General features: G+C 40.3%; 1 protein-coding gene across 3 annotated transcripts in view; it reads left to right on the top strand.

Annotated features, from left to right (window-relative positions):
• The window catches only part of LOC140739885 (SURP and G-patch domain-containing protein 2-like), a 34,351-nt gene that overhangs the window by 9,283 nt on the left and 8,282 nt on the right, over positions 1-16,786 (top strand). For 2 of the 3 annotated variants that reach the window (XM_073068517.1, XM_073068519.1), the window contains 6 exons: positions 351-633; positions 2,867-3,081; positions 4,728-4,851; positions 9,293-9,510; positions 11,904-11,962; positions 15,995-16,131. In XM_073068517.1, coding sequence (XP_072924618.1) covers positions 351-633; positions 2,867-3,081; positions 4,728-4,851; positions 9,293-9,510; positions 11,904-11,962; positions 15,995-16,131 — 1,036 coding nt within the window. The remainder of the gene's footprint in view (positions 1-350; positions 634-2,866; positions 3,082-4,727; positions 4,852-9,292; positions 9,511-11,903; positions 11,963-15,994; positions 16,132-16,786) is intronic. The other variant, XM_073068518.1, reaches the window with a different exon arrangement.

Below are 16,786 nucleotides of genomic sequence, written 5' to 3'. Positions count from 1 at the left end.
TGAAATCATTAATCAGACAATTCAACAAACCTACAGATGTCAGTGAATAGGTTTCATCCCTTATCTGTCAAGTTCTTGGCCTCACTGTTACCTCCAGCAGTTGGTGGCATGGATGCATTTTCAGCAGTCTGGAAGTGGTCTTTGCACCTACTGTTTTGGTGGTAGAAGGCCGAATGCCCGACAAGAGAGATTGCTGTATCAATTTAGATCCAATTTTTAAAAGAGTAAGGCTGAGATATTTCTCATGCAAATTCTGTTTTGTTGATTTTGCTCTTTTGTGACTCTGTTAGCCCTTCAGTTTGGCTGATTGTTGCACACACACCTGGCTTGAAATGTTGTGTTTTCTCAAGTTTCCCATTTGTCAGATGCCAAATCTGGCACACAGACAGATGTAGGTTCTTTGGCGCCAGATGACAACAGTAGATGCAAGACGGATAAAGATTCAGCGTCCACTGATGGCAATGGCAAGAGTGCGGCAGAGGACGCAGCATCAGCTGACGAAGAAGGCGTCTGTCCTCCAGACGACCCACAAGTCAAGAATATTATTGATAAGCTGGCAATGTTCGTAGCTAACAAGGGTGAGGCAGCAGAGAAAGCAGTCATGCAGTACAAGAAAGAGGACCCCAATTATAGGTAAGCACAATTACCTGCATTAAGAAATTGGAGCTGTTGTTGGCCATCTAGCCTGCTATAACATTTGGGAAGATTATAGAATCATAGAACTCAAACAGACGCTTCGCCCCATCTAGTCTATGCTGACATAATCTCCTTGGTTATATCTGCTTGATCTTGGACCATATCTGTTCAAACATTCACATCCATGTACCAGACTTCCCTTGTATGTTAAATTGAACCAGCATCTACTACTTCTGCTGCTGGCACACTAGCACCACCCTTTGAGATGACAAGTTTCCCCTCAGACACCTCTCAATATTTCACCTTTCTTCCTAAACTAAAGAGGATGCTGTCCAAGTTGCATGCCATCTTGGACAGTGACTCCCATCCACTCTATAATGTACTGGTTAGGCACAGGAGTACATTCAGCCAGAGACTCATTCCACTGAGATGTAACACTGAGCGTCTTAGGAAGTCATTCCTACCTGTGGCCATCAAACTTTACAACTCCTCCCTCGGAGTTTCAGACACCCTGTGCCAATAGGCTGGTCCTGGACTTATTTCCACTTGGCATGATTAACTTATTATTTAATTATTTGTGGTTTTATATTACTATATTTCTTCACTATTCTTGGTTAGTGCAGCTGTAACGAAACCCAATTTCCCTCGGGATCAATAAACTTGTCTGTCTAAACTTGTGACCTCTAGTTGTAGTCTCACCCAACCTGAGGAGAAAAAGGATGCAAGCATTCACCCTATCTCTACCTCTCATAATCTTGTAACCCTCTATAAAATCGTTGTTCCCTTGTGCTCCAGGAAATAAAGTCTTAACCTGTTGGACCTTTCCCAGCAACCTCCTTGTAAATTTTCTCCGCATTCCTTCAAGCTTATTGATATCTTTCATGTAGGTGATGACCAGAACTGCTTATAATAGTCTAAATTTGGCCTTAACAACATCTTGTACAACTTCAACATAACATCTAAACTCCGGTACTCACTGTCCTTACTTATAAAGGCCGATGTATCAAAAGCTTGCTTTAAGACTCTTATCTACTATCTGTGATGCCACTTTCAATGGATTATAGATTTTTATTCCCAGTACTTTGTTCTACAACACACCTCAATGCCCTACCGTTCATTGTGTAAGTCTTGCCTTGGTTTGTCCCCGAGAAGTACAATATTTCACACTTGACTACATTAAATTTCATCTGAAATTTTTCATCCCATTTCCCATCTGGTCAAAATCATGCTGCAGGCTTTGATAGCCTTCCTTGCTGTCCACTATGCCCTCAATCTTGGTGTCATCCTCAAATTTGCTGATCCACATTATCATTCAAATAGTTAATGTAGATGAAAAACAACAAACGATCTGTGCAGTACAGCACCAGTCATAGAATCCAGTCAGAGAATCAGTCATCTTCTACCAGTCGCAGGCTTCTCCCACAAAAATATCCAAATGGCTACTTCATCCTAAATACTGAGCAACATAACCTTCTGGACCAGCTTTCCATGTGGGACTTTGTCAAATGACTTGCTAAAGTCCATGTAAACAACTGCCTGCTCTTCATAAACCTTCGTAACCTCCTAGAAAAAAACTCTTATGTGCTTAGCTAGACATGATCTACTATATTGGGCTCTGTCTTTCCAAATACTTGTATAGTGTGTCCCTTTATAATATCTCCCAATAATTTGTCCACGCTGACGTCAGGCACACTGGCCTATAATTTCCTGAAATATCCTTAGAGCCTTTATTGAACAACAGTAACTATCCTCGGGTTCTCCAGCATCTTACCTGTGCCTAAGGATGTTCTAAATGTCACAGCCTGGGCCCGTACAATTTCTGCATTAGCTTCCCACAAAGTCCAACGAGAAAAACATGTCAAACCCTGGGAATCATGGTATTTTCATCGAAGTTTTCCTTTCTTATTTTCCTCCATCTTTTGATTTTTATTATGCCTAAAATATATTGATTTCAGTCCTGAATATGGAATAGAGCTTCATAATCCTCTTACCATGACAGGTATAACTGAAAAACTAATTTTAGGGGCTGTGGGGATAATTTGTCCAAAGTATCTGCCCATTTTAAAATGACCAGGAGCTGCAACCCATCAAACAGCAGCCACTCCAGAGTGTCAGCTAAGTTGCACAGCATGGACTAATAGCTATTGGCTCTCTTACCTCTGACCTAGGAAATGGTGAGGAAAATAGAAAAGATAGACCCAAATATTGAAAATATACTTTTACTTTATAGGTTTCTACATGATACAGAAAGCAATGGGTTCAAATATTACAAGCAAAAATTGGCACAGTTTTCTACTGAAAAAGTTTCTGAGTCAAACCAAGGTGAATCAGAGTGTAAAACGTCATTGGAAGGAATGAATGAATTGGAAGCAAATCCAGAGGATTCGCAACCAAAGATCCTCATGCAAGCTGAGACTGCATCATCTTGTCCATCTGAAGAAAAAGGTAGGGATAAGTGCTGCTATAATCAAAGGATTAATTGACTATCTTGAAATCTTAATATTATACTTATTTTGATTGGTTTATATTGTAGATTTTTAATAATTTTCACCATACTTTGGAATGTTTTGAGACATTAAAAGTGTTTATCATTCACTTTTACCTTTGCTTGTAGGTAGGATGCTTAAGTTGTAGTAAAGTTTTAAGAGCTGCTGAGCCAGGTTACTAAAATGTCATTGCATACTGTGTTGTATATTTAGTTATTTGATAATAAGTGTAGTTATTTCTGCAAAGAAGAACATCTGGGTATATATCATTTTGAAGTACGAATTCAGTCAAAACAGGAGTTTGAGTTTCATGATGCGTCAATAATTATATGTAATGTGAGTGAAAGCTTTAACAACAAGACCATCAAATTTTATCAGTTTTTTTAAAAGGCTTGTTTGTTTTGGAAAAACTAAAGATAAATTGTCACATTAAGGAAGTAAAGACAAATATATAAAATTAGCACGTTAGAGTGGTGCTGCTATAGCTCAGGGCGTTAGAGCTCAGAGATCAATGCAAATACTGTCTATGCGAAATTTGTATGTCCTTCCCATGATGGTGTGAGTTTCCTCCAGGTGCTCCAGTTTCCTCCCACAATCCAAAGATAAACCAAATGGTAAGTTAATTGGCCATCATAAATTATCTCATGATTAGGATAGGGTTAAATAGATGGTTTGCTGGGCAGTGTGGCTCATTGGGCCAGATGGGCCTATTCTGTGCTGTATCTCTAAATTAAAAGGAAAATAAAAATAGATGTCGGCCTTACAGCTTACATATATAGTTCGCATACTGGTTGGCCATTGAATAATTATCACTGAAAGCCAATGCTTCCAGAGGGAATCTTTGAATTTGTGATAGAAGGGAATTCAATCCAACAGGTTGTCAATACTCTGTGCTCAACTGAACATTGGTGATAACACTGCCTGAAAACCTCCCATGTTCTCTTTCTGCAATACCACATACTTTTAAGAGCGTTGAAAGGTGAATGCCTAGCACTGATGGAGGGAGGTTCAGTCTTACCCCCATCTATGGGAGCTAGCGATCTGGAAAGTGCTTATAGTGTTTCCACCTAGGCTAAGAGAGGAGGCTGACTGGTCATTCCCAAAGGGCTCTTGTGTGCCTGTCTTTGCTGTACAGTGGCATGTTCATTGTGCTGGCATATGAAAGTTAACGTGTAGTAATTTTAAAGGCATTTGCTTTATTATAAGGAATTTGGTGTACAAACATGATGTCCTGATGTGATTGTACGGAGCTTTACTGACATCACACCTGAAGTACTGTGAGGACAGGCCTTCTTGCGGTAGGGTGGATGCATTTATCTTGGAGACTAAGCACATTAAGGAATTGGGTAGAAAAATAGAAACTACAGAATTCACCAGAATTTTGTAAAATAATAGGGTAGACTCAAGAAACTGTATGAACGTTCTTGAAGCTATTTCTTATGTTCTGCCAGTTTCCTGATTATATTTGAATCATTTACATTCTGAGACCTGGTTATCCCTCCCTTGCATGTGGTATGAGAGTACCTTGCCAATTTGGCAAAGGATGTATTGTGACCGGACACTGGGTAATTTGTGATTTCTGGCGTGTAATAATCTTGTTCACAGATGATTCTCTCAGCGATGCAAAGACAAAAAGCACTGCAGAGAAACTAGCCAAGTTTGTTGCTGAATGTGGTCCAGAGCTGGAAGAGATTGCCATTGAAAATAACCGGGATAATCCAATGTTCTGGTAAGAGTTCTGTGTACATGTATGTGTGTACATAAATCAGATGACAACTATGCCCTTGCTTGGGGTTAAGGTGACTACCACTTTTCATGGTCAGAGTTCATACATGCTAATTTCACTGTGTTACAGAAGGGGTAGTTGGTTGTAAAAAAAAAATAACACTGGAGCAACAGCTGTTCATGCCGCTTTGCAAGCTTCTGACTTTAGTTTCAAATGACCAGGGCCATAAGCAATGAGAACACTGTCAGCTGCAAATTCCACTTCAAATAACACCATTGAGACTTTAAAATAGATTGCTGTTCCTTCCTTGTCACTGGATTTAAAAACTTGTGCTCTCTGCCTAATGCTGCTATTTAAGTATCCTTACTGCAGGGAGTGCAATAGTTCAAAACAATGGCTCACTTCTACCTTCTACAGGGCAACTGGTAAAAAGCATTAAATATTTGCATAGTCAAGCACAATCATCTGATAACAAAACTTACAAAAGGAAATATTTGGTTGAGTGGAATATGCTTGTCGCCTGCTAGTAACTATTTCATTGCTCCTTTTCATGTACCATGTTATTACTTATTGGCATGATCTTGTGTTTTTTTGCAGAGATGAGTATAAAAGACTAGTTATCATAAATCAATAGGTTTTTATGCCCATATGTTGATGTTTTGAGGAAAGTACGGCTCTGCTGATTTCCAATCCATAAGGGGTGGTATCTGATCAACCAAACCTTTTCACCAAATTGTAGTTTTGAGGCTGTCATGTGGCATTAATTTCTTATCCATAATGTTGTGCATAGAGAATGTGACTTTCAGTTGCTGTCTCAGATTTTTCCAAAATGTATGTTTATCCATTGGCAGTGTAGAGAAATGAGTTGGATTAGAAAAGGGAAATGGGGGTGCTATCCAGTTGGGGCTAAATGCTTTCAAACTTTTTGGCACTAATTTGTTCTCTTAACCCGATATTCCTTGAATACCCTTTGGGAAAAACCCCAAGCCATTAGGTATGAACTACATATTTGGTTGAGATTGGACTGTTGGGCAGTAGTAAAGGATATTGGATTGGTCGTCTTCCACATTCGATCGTTAGTTATGTGCTTATCGTATGAAATGTGTGATCATAGTCTTGTCTTCAGGAGTGGTTTGCCATTGCCGCCTTCTGGCAGTGTCTTTACAAGACAGATGACCCAGCCATTATCAATACTCTTCAGAGATTGTCTACCTGGTGTCAGTGGTTGTATAACCAGGTCTTGTGATATCCACCAACTGCTCATATGACCATCCACCACCTGCACCCACGGCTTCACGTGACCCTGATTGGGGGGGGGGGGGTTAAAACAGGTATTAACACCTTGCCCAAGTATGACCTGCAGACTAGCAGAGGGAAGGGGCGCCTTACACTTCCTTTGGTAGAGACGTATCTCTATCCCAGAACCCAACTTCCATATTATTGGGTGGATACTATTATTGCAATATGGCTAAGTCTGGTGAATGTGTTAACAGCTCTGCAAATGGGATGATGTGATCATATATCCTTAATTGTATGCAGTCTCCTTGGCATTTCATAATGTTATGAATGAAGAAGTTGACTAAAGACAAGCTTCTGTGAAGGTTGGGATCTTAAAGAAGGCCAGTATTAAAAATTATTCATTCAAAGGATGTGGGCTTTGCAAGCTGAGCAAGTATTTAATTGCCCATTCCTTATTGCCCTTGAGAAAGTGAACTGCTTTCTGGAACTGCTGCAGTCCTTGAGGTATGGATATATCCACAGTACTTTTAGGGGGAGAGTTTTGGGGTGTTGACTCGGCAACAATGAAGGAATGGTGATTTATTTCCAAGTCAAGATGGTGTGTAGCTTGGAGGACAATTTTCAGGTGGTGGTGATTCCGTACTTTTGTTGCCCTTGTCTGTCCAGCTAGTAGAAAAAGTCTATCTACAGTCGTCTACTTGATCTTTCCATTGTTTGCATAGGAACTGGAGGAGTAGTCCAATAGATATGCTACTGGACTAATATTTAATTAGCAGTCTGGTTAAGCCTTAAAAAATATTTGGTCAGAACATGAAAGGGGACTGGAAGAACTCAATGGATCAGGTGGTATCTAGGGTAAGAAATGGACAGTCAACATTTGGGTTGAGATCCTTCATCCAGACCCTTTATATGGTCAGAGAGCAATCGTATTATAGTTGGCTATAGATCTATCTATTCCTCTATAAAAAGATAAAACATGTGCATTTCTGTAGAGTCTTTCACAGCCACAGGCCAATAAAGTTATTGTGAATATAACCAGGGATCTATTGCAATGTGAAATCTGTGAGAGCCAGTGCTGACACAGCAATGACCAAAGACATAAATGTGATTAATAGCTAAGTTTTAGATGTTACACACAAAAATCTAAAGAAAATCAATGGCTCAGGCAACATCAATGGAGTGAAATGGGCAGTTGACGTTTTGGATTGAAATCTTTCATCTGGACTAAATGATAGAGGAGAGATAGTCAACATAAAAAAAAATTGGACAGAAGAGGTGAAACTGAGCTATCAAGTGATAGCTGAATTCAGGTGAGGAGGATTGATAGGCAGATGGGATGGGGAAGATGGAAATAGCACCAGAAACCAGGAAGTGATGGCTGAAGATGATGGAATGTGAAAGAGAAAGGTAGAGTATGTGGAGATGGCTTTGGGAATAAGGGGAAAGGATGGAGGAGGGGAAAGAAACAGGATGATGGGGTATGGGGTGAGTGTAGAAAGAACTTGGTAGATCTGGAGGACAGAGAAAAGTGAGTAGTAGACTACCTAGGCAGATTATAAGTTGCAGTTCCTCTGGTTTGTGTTTAGCCTCATCCTGGCAGTGGAGGAACCCAAAGACAGACATGTCAGTGTGGGAATGGGAGTAGAATTAAAATGGCTTGCAGCATCAAGGTCCAGACAGTCATGGTAGAAGGAGAGCAGGTTCTTTGCAAAGCAGTCACCCAGTTTTCTACTTGCCTCCCCTATGTTGTCAAGGCCACTTTGGAAGTACCAGGTGCAATAAGTAAGGCTGAAATATAAGGCTGCCTCACCTTGAAGGGTGTTTAGTGTCCTGGATGGTGGTGAGGATAAAGGTGTAGGGACAGGTGTTACACCTCTTTCAGATACAAGAAAATGCTTGAGAAGGGAGGGGGTTGGGTGGCAAAGGTGAGCAGCTTAGGAAGTCATGGATAGTGATCCCCGTAGAAAGCAGAAAGGGGTGGAACAGGAACATGTGGCTGGTAGCAAGATCACAAATTAGCTGGCAGAAGTTGCAAAAAGGGATGTGCTAATGCATATTTTGCATAGGTTTGTAAGGGCCTGAGGAACTATCGCTGGTCTGTTGAGGGGTTAGAGGGTATATGGAGTGAGAGCATGAGTACAGGAAATAGAGTACCTACTTAGCTCAGAGTTGCGTTTGCAAACTAAACAGATATGCTCTACAAAGCAGTCATGCTTCTATGGTTTCCCCAGTGAGCACCAAATACTACACAATGAATTGCTGCTCTGCCTGTAAAAGACTGTTTGAGTTCCTGAATGGTGCAAAGGGAAGAGGTAAGATGGCAAATGTCTCTACTAAAATTGAATAAAAGAGTGTAAAGTGGAGGCTGAAGGATGTACCAGAATGGTCTATCTGAGGGGCTAAATGGAAAATGGAAGGAAGGTGTGCCTGGTGGTGGAATCCCACTGGAGGTAGCAGAAATTAATGAGGGTGATCTGGAAGGCGTCTGGAGTGGAAGGTCAGTACAAAGGAAACACAAGGCCTTTTCTGCCTGAGGAGACAGGGTGAAAAAAGGAAAAGTGTGAGAATTAAGGAAAATCCTAAACCTTTGTTATTATAAAGAGAAATACTTAGTAAAGAAGAAAGGAGATAGATTAGAGGCAGTGTTGTGGAAAGACTTATTATCAAAATAAAATCCAATAGAGCCCAAGAAACTGACAGAATGGAATGAAATTACACAGGAATAATCCTTTCTGCCCTCAGGAGGGGAGCTTTTGAGGCATTCCCCCTTCTCTTTGTCTTTGCCTTTCTGCTATTTAAAAGATATTTGTCTTCTCACTTTTTAGTTCTGATTAATGCACCATGAAACATCAACTACATTTCACCCCCTTGATTTTAAATGACCTTCTTATGACTTCTGGTATTCTTTGTACTGAATCGCTGAAACAGATCTACACATTACGACTTTGCTGTTTTTGGAGACAGTTTGTGTGTAAAAATAGCAGCTGCATTTTCTTTGTTACAGCAATGTCATAGCTTTAACAGTTAATTGGCTTTAAAGTCCTCTGAAGATTCTGGCTTTGTGGCAGGCACTTCATTAATTATTTCCATACTGTTGCTCTCTTCTGAAGGACATGTAGGCTGTGGCTTCTCTGCATACGGTCAGAAATGGAAATGTATTTTTTTGTAAGAGAGGGATTGCAGTGTGCTCTCTTTGTCTCTGTAGGTTTCTCTATGATGAGAATAGTTCATACTTCAAATATTATAAAGAGAAAGTGAAGGAGTACAGTGCGATAGAGAAATCAGAATCTTCCACAGATCCTGCAATAGAAGCGGGATCTTCTGGCCATTCTGCCCTGCGCACCAAAAAGAGGAAAGGACTAACGTTGAAAGTGGGCATGCTACCACCTAAGAAAGTGCGCCCAAGAGCTGCCCCTTCACCAGGTAAGCAATTAAAAATATGGGGAAAAACATATGTTTCCATTGTAATTATGTGCATCAAAGTGACTGTTTAATGTGGTGATTGCATCATTTGCCTTACTATGTTCCCTGATGGCAAGGAACATATATACAGAAAAATAATGGAAAATTATAGTAAGACTGTGTGACACATTTTTAATTTCTGTCTGGTCTGATAATTATTTTAATCTAACACCCAGATAAGACGTACAGCTTTTGTTTTTTAAAAAATGTAATATTCTGTACAAACCTTTGCAAGTCTCTTGGTAGTTAGTTACATGGCTCAATTTTTTTCCCCTGAAATTCTAGAATGAAGTTTGAACTCTTTATTTTTTGGCTATCATTGAGGTTCCTAAAGTTATTCAGACATTATTTGTAGGTCCCTCGATTATGGTCACTGGATTCAAACACCTTGAGGAAAGTTTCCATTAGCTTGCATGATAGAAGGTTAACAATAAATCTTCTGTAACCTGCAGCATATTTCATGGTGTTCGGATTTTTTGGTCTGATTCTGGTGACATGTAACTTCAAATTAGATAAGAATTGGATTAAGTGCTTTTGTGGATCTCCTGTGTTTATGAAGTCCTTTTATTGCACAGTTTCATGAATGTATGTAACGGTAGATGTTGTCGGATTCACTTGGGATAAGTAAAATTTATTTTTACAAAATGGTACAAAATCAGTGAGTGCATGATGTTAATTGACTTTAGTTGGTTGTTTGTGTAAATGAATACAGGATAAAATGCATAGGGCCTATTCAGGAATGGAACCTATTCTTTATAGTCTACTGAACTTTGCTGTCTCACACTAAATGCATAACTCTGTTTCAAATATCTCTCTGTTCTGAAAGACATCTGTCTGTCTCTGCTCATCTCCCCTTCACTAACTAACAGAGGTTAAGTGGAGCTTCTACGACGTGGCTATAATGTTTTCTGACAATCTACCTAATAAATACTAAAGTAGGGATGGGGAAAAAAGAGCAGCTTTTGATTATTACATTAATTGCTTTTGTCTATCCCATTCATGAAGGTTGCTCTAAAAATATATAATCCCTTTCAAAATTAGCTAAAAGCTTGCTTTAAAATAACATATCCATGGAAGCCAGATTCAGATTTATCACGGGTCATTAAAAAGGACAGTGAAATGCATCATTAGTGTTAACATCCAATACAACCTAAAGATGTGCTGAGGGCAGCCTGCAAGTGTCACCTTACATTCTGGCGGCAACACAACATGCCCACAATGTTCAGCAGAAAAACACCAGCAACAAAACAAACAACAGCAGCAAAATAAGCCTCTTTTTTCCATCCCACCCATTCACTCACACAGACCGGCCTCCAACTTCCAGTCCCTAGACCAGTTTTGCAGACATCAGGATTCTGACTCTGGACACACCAACCCAGAGGCCTTGTCCATCGAGCCTCAACTTCCAGCCTTGCCATCTTCAGTCTTTGACCTTTGGTATCAACCCCAGGACTTGCCGATCTTAACCTTGAACTCCAGACTCACACAGGCCGCCAACCCTTGGTCTCGCCAACCTGTCTGAAGGCTGTTCATGACTAAATCTTGCAGGCACCGGGACATGCTGACCCAGAGGCTTCAACTATTGGGCCTTGACTTCTGGACTTGCCAACTTTGGTCTTTGACATACAAGCTTTAATCTTAAGTATCAACCCTGGGACTTGCTGATAAATGGGCTTTGAACTCTGGACTTGCATGAACCTCCAACCCTGTGACTCACAGATTTGGAGAGTCACCAGTCTTCGTGTCTCCTGCCTGTATGGACCTCCAATCCCAGAAATCACCATCTTGGGAAGTCCCCAATCTTCATCCACTGGGTCGCCAGCCTTAATCATTGACAATGGGGTTGCTGGTTGACATCTGCTGACCTGACATCTGTCCACTGGCCTTGTTTGGCTCTGGCTCCTACCCTCATTCTTTATTTATTGCCCCTTACCGCTAACTCCCCACATCCCTATCCCTAAACTCTAACCTGAACCCTGTCTTGCCATTCTGCCCCCAAAGCCATCCCTACAAAAACTTAAAAAAAACAACTAAGTCAGAGCCATGATCTCTAAGGACATTGCAGCTTGCACCATCTTGGCCCAAAATAAATTAAATACAGTAAATGAATGATTTCCTGAAATATTTTGTGTATTTTTATAGTAACTTTCAAAATATTTACTTTTAAAACATGATACAACAAATAAATTACAATGGACACAAATAGCATCATTGCTATATTCAGGTTTATCCAAAATTCAAACACTGTCTGGAGATCTTTTAATATAATCCAGAAGCTGGATTATTCAGACTGCATTATAATTTAGTGCTAAAAATAGGTATAAGTCATTGATAATTCTGTGGTATCTTTTCAGTTCGAGAGTTGAAGAGAATTGGTTATGACAAGCCAACATACAAACCGAAGAAAAAGCCGGTAAGGTTACAGGCTGTAATTCTGTGCTGTCCTGAACGTGGGCTTTCTGGACCAGTACCTACCCTTTCACTCTTTAGCACAATTCCCGATCAGAGACATTCATCCTACAGTTTTTCTAAGTTCTGAATTGGTATTGTAATGATTGTTTAAGTAAACCTCTTCCATTGCAGTGAATATTTAATTGCTTGCTTGTAAAGTGGAGCCAAATAGTCTCTAAAAATATTTTTACATTTTCTTCCATTCTGTTCTTGTTCAGAACTGAAGTTATAATAATAGATTGTGGACAGCTCTCTTTCCATTCACTGCAGTACTGAATGAGTGAAGAAAGGAGGGGGAAAGGTATTGTTTGAAATGTGAGGTAGGATGTCCTGAGGCAATCAAGGAAATAATCAGTTAAAAATTAGAAATCAACACTAAAGAAACATAAGCACTAAATGATTGGAGGTTGATCAAAGACCAAAAGGAAATGACTTGACAGTAAATTAATATTTTACATTGGTTTTCACCAGGAAGAAGCTATTTCCAGAGTCTCAGCAAATGAAGATTTAGTTGGGATTCTGTTGGGACTAAAAATTGACAGGAAGGTACTGAAAAGGGTAGCTGCACATAAAGTGCAAAATTGCCTAGTTCAGGTGGAATGCATCTGAAGCTCAAAGTTCATAGTACATTTATTATCAAATTATGTATACTTTATATAACTTTGATTCATCTCCTTACAAGCAGCCACTAAACAAAGAAACCCAATAGAACCCATCAGAACAAAAGAAAACTGTTGAACATCCAATGTGCAGAGGAAAAAACAACAAATCATGCAAACAATAAACATAAGCAGTTAGCATTCAAAGTTAAAGGTCATGAAAGTGAGACTATAGAAGCCTGTTAGTTGCAGGCCACAACCTCAGTTCAGTGTAGAACCGAGTAAACCTTATGGAACAGTGAGCTGGACTGGCCCGTCCCTCACCTTCAGCCTTGACACCTTAACTTTTTCAATCCAGCCCGGTGTTTAAATTGTCAAAACCTTGGGTTATTCTTGTTTTAAGACCTGGGTCCTGCCAGTTTGATACACTCATGAGGCAAAGCCCCACTGCCTCAATTCAGCCCGTACCCAACTTCTCCAATTTGGCTTTGAGCTTAATTCGATCAAATTTTGCGTCTTACCTCACTCTCAGGCCTGGGTTCCACCTCGACTCTGCTTTACCTTGCCTTGATTCTGCCACATTAAATTGTCTCCAAGTCTGCTCCAGCAATGGTCAAAAATTGGCTCGTTCCCCACTCCTGGACCCGTACATGCTTCACTGCAACCATCCTGCACCTTTGAGGCTTCAGCTCAGAAAGCAAAAGTGTGAGGTTGTACGGGCAATTTTAAAAATAGAAAATGTTACACTCTAATTCAAGGGTATTCAAGTCTGGCAACCCAGGCCTGTACCAGAAAAACAGGTATAATTTGCGGAGGACTATATCAAGGGGGAAGAGACAATTTCGAACGAGGTTGGAGGCGATATCAGATGCAACTCTGGCAGGGACTGCAAGACGTACTTCTTTCAAAGTGAAACTAAATAGTATGAATGACAGTGATGCTTCAATACCAGATGAACTCAACGCCTTCTATGCATGCTTTGAAAGGGAGAACACAACTACAGCTGTAAAATTCCATGCTGCACCGGAGGACCATGTGATCTCTGTCTCAGAGGCCAACGTTAGACTCTTTAAAGAGAGTGAACCCTCGCAAGGCAGAAGGTCCCGATGGAGTACATGTTGAGGCTCTGAAAACCTGTGCCAACCAACTAAAGGGAGTATTCAAGGACATTTTCAACCTCTCATGGGCAGAAGTTCCCACTTGCTTCAAAAAGGCAACAATCATACCAGTGCCTAAGAAGAATAATGTGGGCTGCCTTAATGACAATCGCCTGGTAGCACTCACATCAACAGTGATTAAATGCAATGAGAGGTTGGTTATGACTAGACTGAACTGCTGCCTCAGCAAGGACCTGGATCCGTTGCAATTTGCCTATCGCCACAATAGGTCAATAGTAGACGCAATCTCAATGGCTCTCCATATGGCTTTAGACCACCTAGACAACACAAACAGCTATGACAGGATGCTGTTCAACGACTATAGTTCAGCATTTAATACCATCATTCCCATAATCCTGATTGAGAAGTTGCACAACCCTGGGCCTCTGTACTTCCCTCTACAATTGGATCCTCGACTTCCTAACCAGAAGACTATAGTCTTTGCGGGTTGGTGATAACATATCCTCCTTGCTGACAATCAACACTGGTGCACCTCAGGGGTGTGTGCTTAGCCCACTACTCTACTGTCTGTATACACATGACTGTGTGGCTGGGCATAGCTGAAATACCATCTATAAATTTGCTGATGATACAACTATTGTTGGTAGAATCTCGGTGGTGACGAGAGGGCGTACAGGAGTGAGATATGCCAACTAGTAGAATGGTGCTGCAGCAACAACCTGGCACTCAAAGTCAGTAAGACGAAAGAGCTGATTGTGGACTTCAGGAAGGGTAAGACAAAGTAACACATACCAATCCTCACAGAGGAATCAGAAGTGGAGAGAGTGAGCAGCTTCAAGTTCCTGGGTGTCAAGATCTCTGAGAATCTAACCTGGTCCCAACATATCAATGTAGTTATAAAGAAGGCAAGACAGTGGCTATACCTTATTAGGAGTTTGAAGAGATCTGGCATGTCAACAAATACACTCAAAAATTTCTACCATTGTATCGTGGAGAGCATTCTGACAAGCTGCTTCACTATCTGGTATGGAGGGGCCACTGCACAGGACCAAAAGAAGCTGTAAATGTAAATCTAGTCAGCTCCATCTTGGGCACTAGCCTACAAAGTACCCAGGACATCTTTAGGGAGCGGCTTCTCATAAAGGCAGCATCCATTATTAAGGACCTCCAGCACCCAGGGCATGCACTTTTCTTACTGTTACCATCTGGTAGGAGATGCAGGAGTCTGAAGGCACACACTTCTTCCCCTCTGCCTTCCAATTCCTAAATGGACATTGAACCCTTGGACACTAACTCACTTTTTAAAAATATACAGTATTTCTGTTTTTTGCATGTTTATTTAATCTATTCAATATACGTATACTGTAATTGATTTACTTGTTTATTATTATTATTTATTATTATTTTTTCTCTTCTAGATTATGTATTACATTGAACTGCTACTGCTAAGTTAACAAATTTCACATCACATGTCAGTGATAATAAACCTGATTCTGAAGGAAGGGTACAGCAATAAATCCAGTCCAATCAGTTGAACATTGATTGTAGGGCATGTTCTGGATTTAATAACCCACAGACAGAATTGGCAGCCCCTTTGAGAAGCATGCAGTGAATAGGGAAAGACAATGGGAATTTGTTAAAGGCAAATTGTAACTGTCTTGATTGAATTTTTTGCTGAGGTAGTGGGGCAGAGGGAAATGCAGGTGGTGTGGTATACCATTTGCATTTGGAACCTCCAAATGGTGTTAGATAATGTGTCAAATAACAGACACTTTATCTATTCAAATTGCTAGCTTTTTTTCTTTATTTCACAAGAGCTCTATAAATTATTTGATTGAATGTAAAACACTTTGAAACATACAAAATTAATGAAGAACAAGTCAGTCTTTCCCTTCAAATGTATTAGGCCTTGCAAGTGCACTTCCTAGGGTATTTGGTGCCCCTCAAAACTTTCTGTATGACCATTTCTCATAGGAGCAACAATCAAATGCAAATCTCCCTTGCCCATAAACATTTAACTCAAAAGTCAATGCCCATTGATCAGCAAAGCCAAGACTGGTTTGATCCTGCTACACAATAAGATGCTGATAAAGCTCACCCCCATCCCCACTGTCACCTGGCAGAGCTCAGCTAAATCAGCACAGGTTGAACTTATAACTTTCTGGTAGGAGTGACTAAGACTAGATGATATCTTTAACCTCTGAACCATTGAGAAAAGCTGGTGTTGGGTAAGTTTGCTGAATTTGGTTATGTAAAAGATTTATACTTTTCTTGCAGAAAACAGAGGATATAAATTACACCAAAAACAAACTGGCAACGGACAACCTTGGGTACCAGATGCTACAGAAGATGGGCTGGAAGGATGGAGAGGGACTGGGCTCAGATAAGCAGGGCATCAGAGATCCTGTAAACAGGTATAATGGAGGGTGAGGGTAGACAGGACAAGATTGGATTTCCTTATTTGCATATTGGTTTCAAACTCAGCCAAAACTCTTGAGGTGAAAGGTTGCCTTAGGGGCCTCAGCACAAACTTCATTTCTATCTATGGGGTAAAGTTTTGTTGACAATTTATTGTATGCATTTATTTCCTTCACTTTCACATTAGAAACTTGCACCTTATATCTCTGTGGGATTTTGATAATGTGTGAATGCTTATTTACTCCATCCATTGGAATTTCAAAATTACCCATCAGTTTGGACAGTACTGAATGACTGCAATACTGATAGGGATAGCCTGTCACAGTATGACATGGTTACATTACTGGTGGGTACAGAATGCCAACAAATAACACTGGGATGTGGTGCTAATGGAATAAAAATAGAAAATGCTAGACATACTCAATAGCTCAGGTGGTGTCTGTGTAATGACACTTAATATGTCAGATTAGTAATCTTTGATTGAGTACAGATCTATCACTTGCTCTGGGGCCAAACCACTAATGAGCTTCAGAAACAGAGTTAGACTATTCAGCACCTCACACTTGGTCTACTACAGGTAGTCCCCAAGTTACGAACGTCCAATTTAAGGACAACTCGTACTTACGAACCAAGGAAGGAGAACAGCGTCCA

The sequence above is a fragment of the Hemitrygon akajei genome, chromosome 16 (assembly GCF_048418815.1).
Source record: "Hemitrygon akajei chromosome 16, sHemAka1.3, whole genome shotgun sequence".
NCBI classification, from domain to species: domain Eukaryota; kingdom Metazoa; phylum Chordata; class Chondrichthyes; order Myliobatiformes; family Dasyatidae; genus Hemitrygon; species Hemitrygon akajei.
This window is presented reverse-complemented; position numbering and strand designations above follow the sequence as displayed.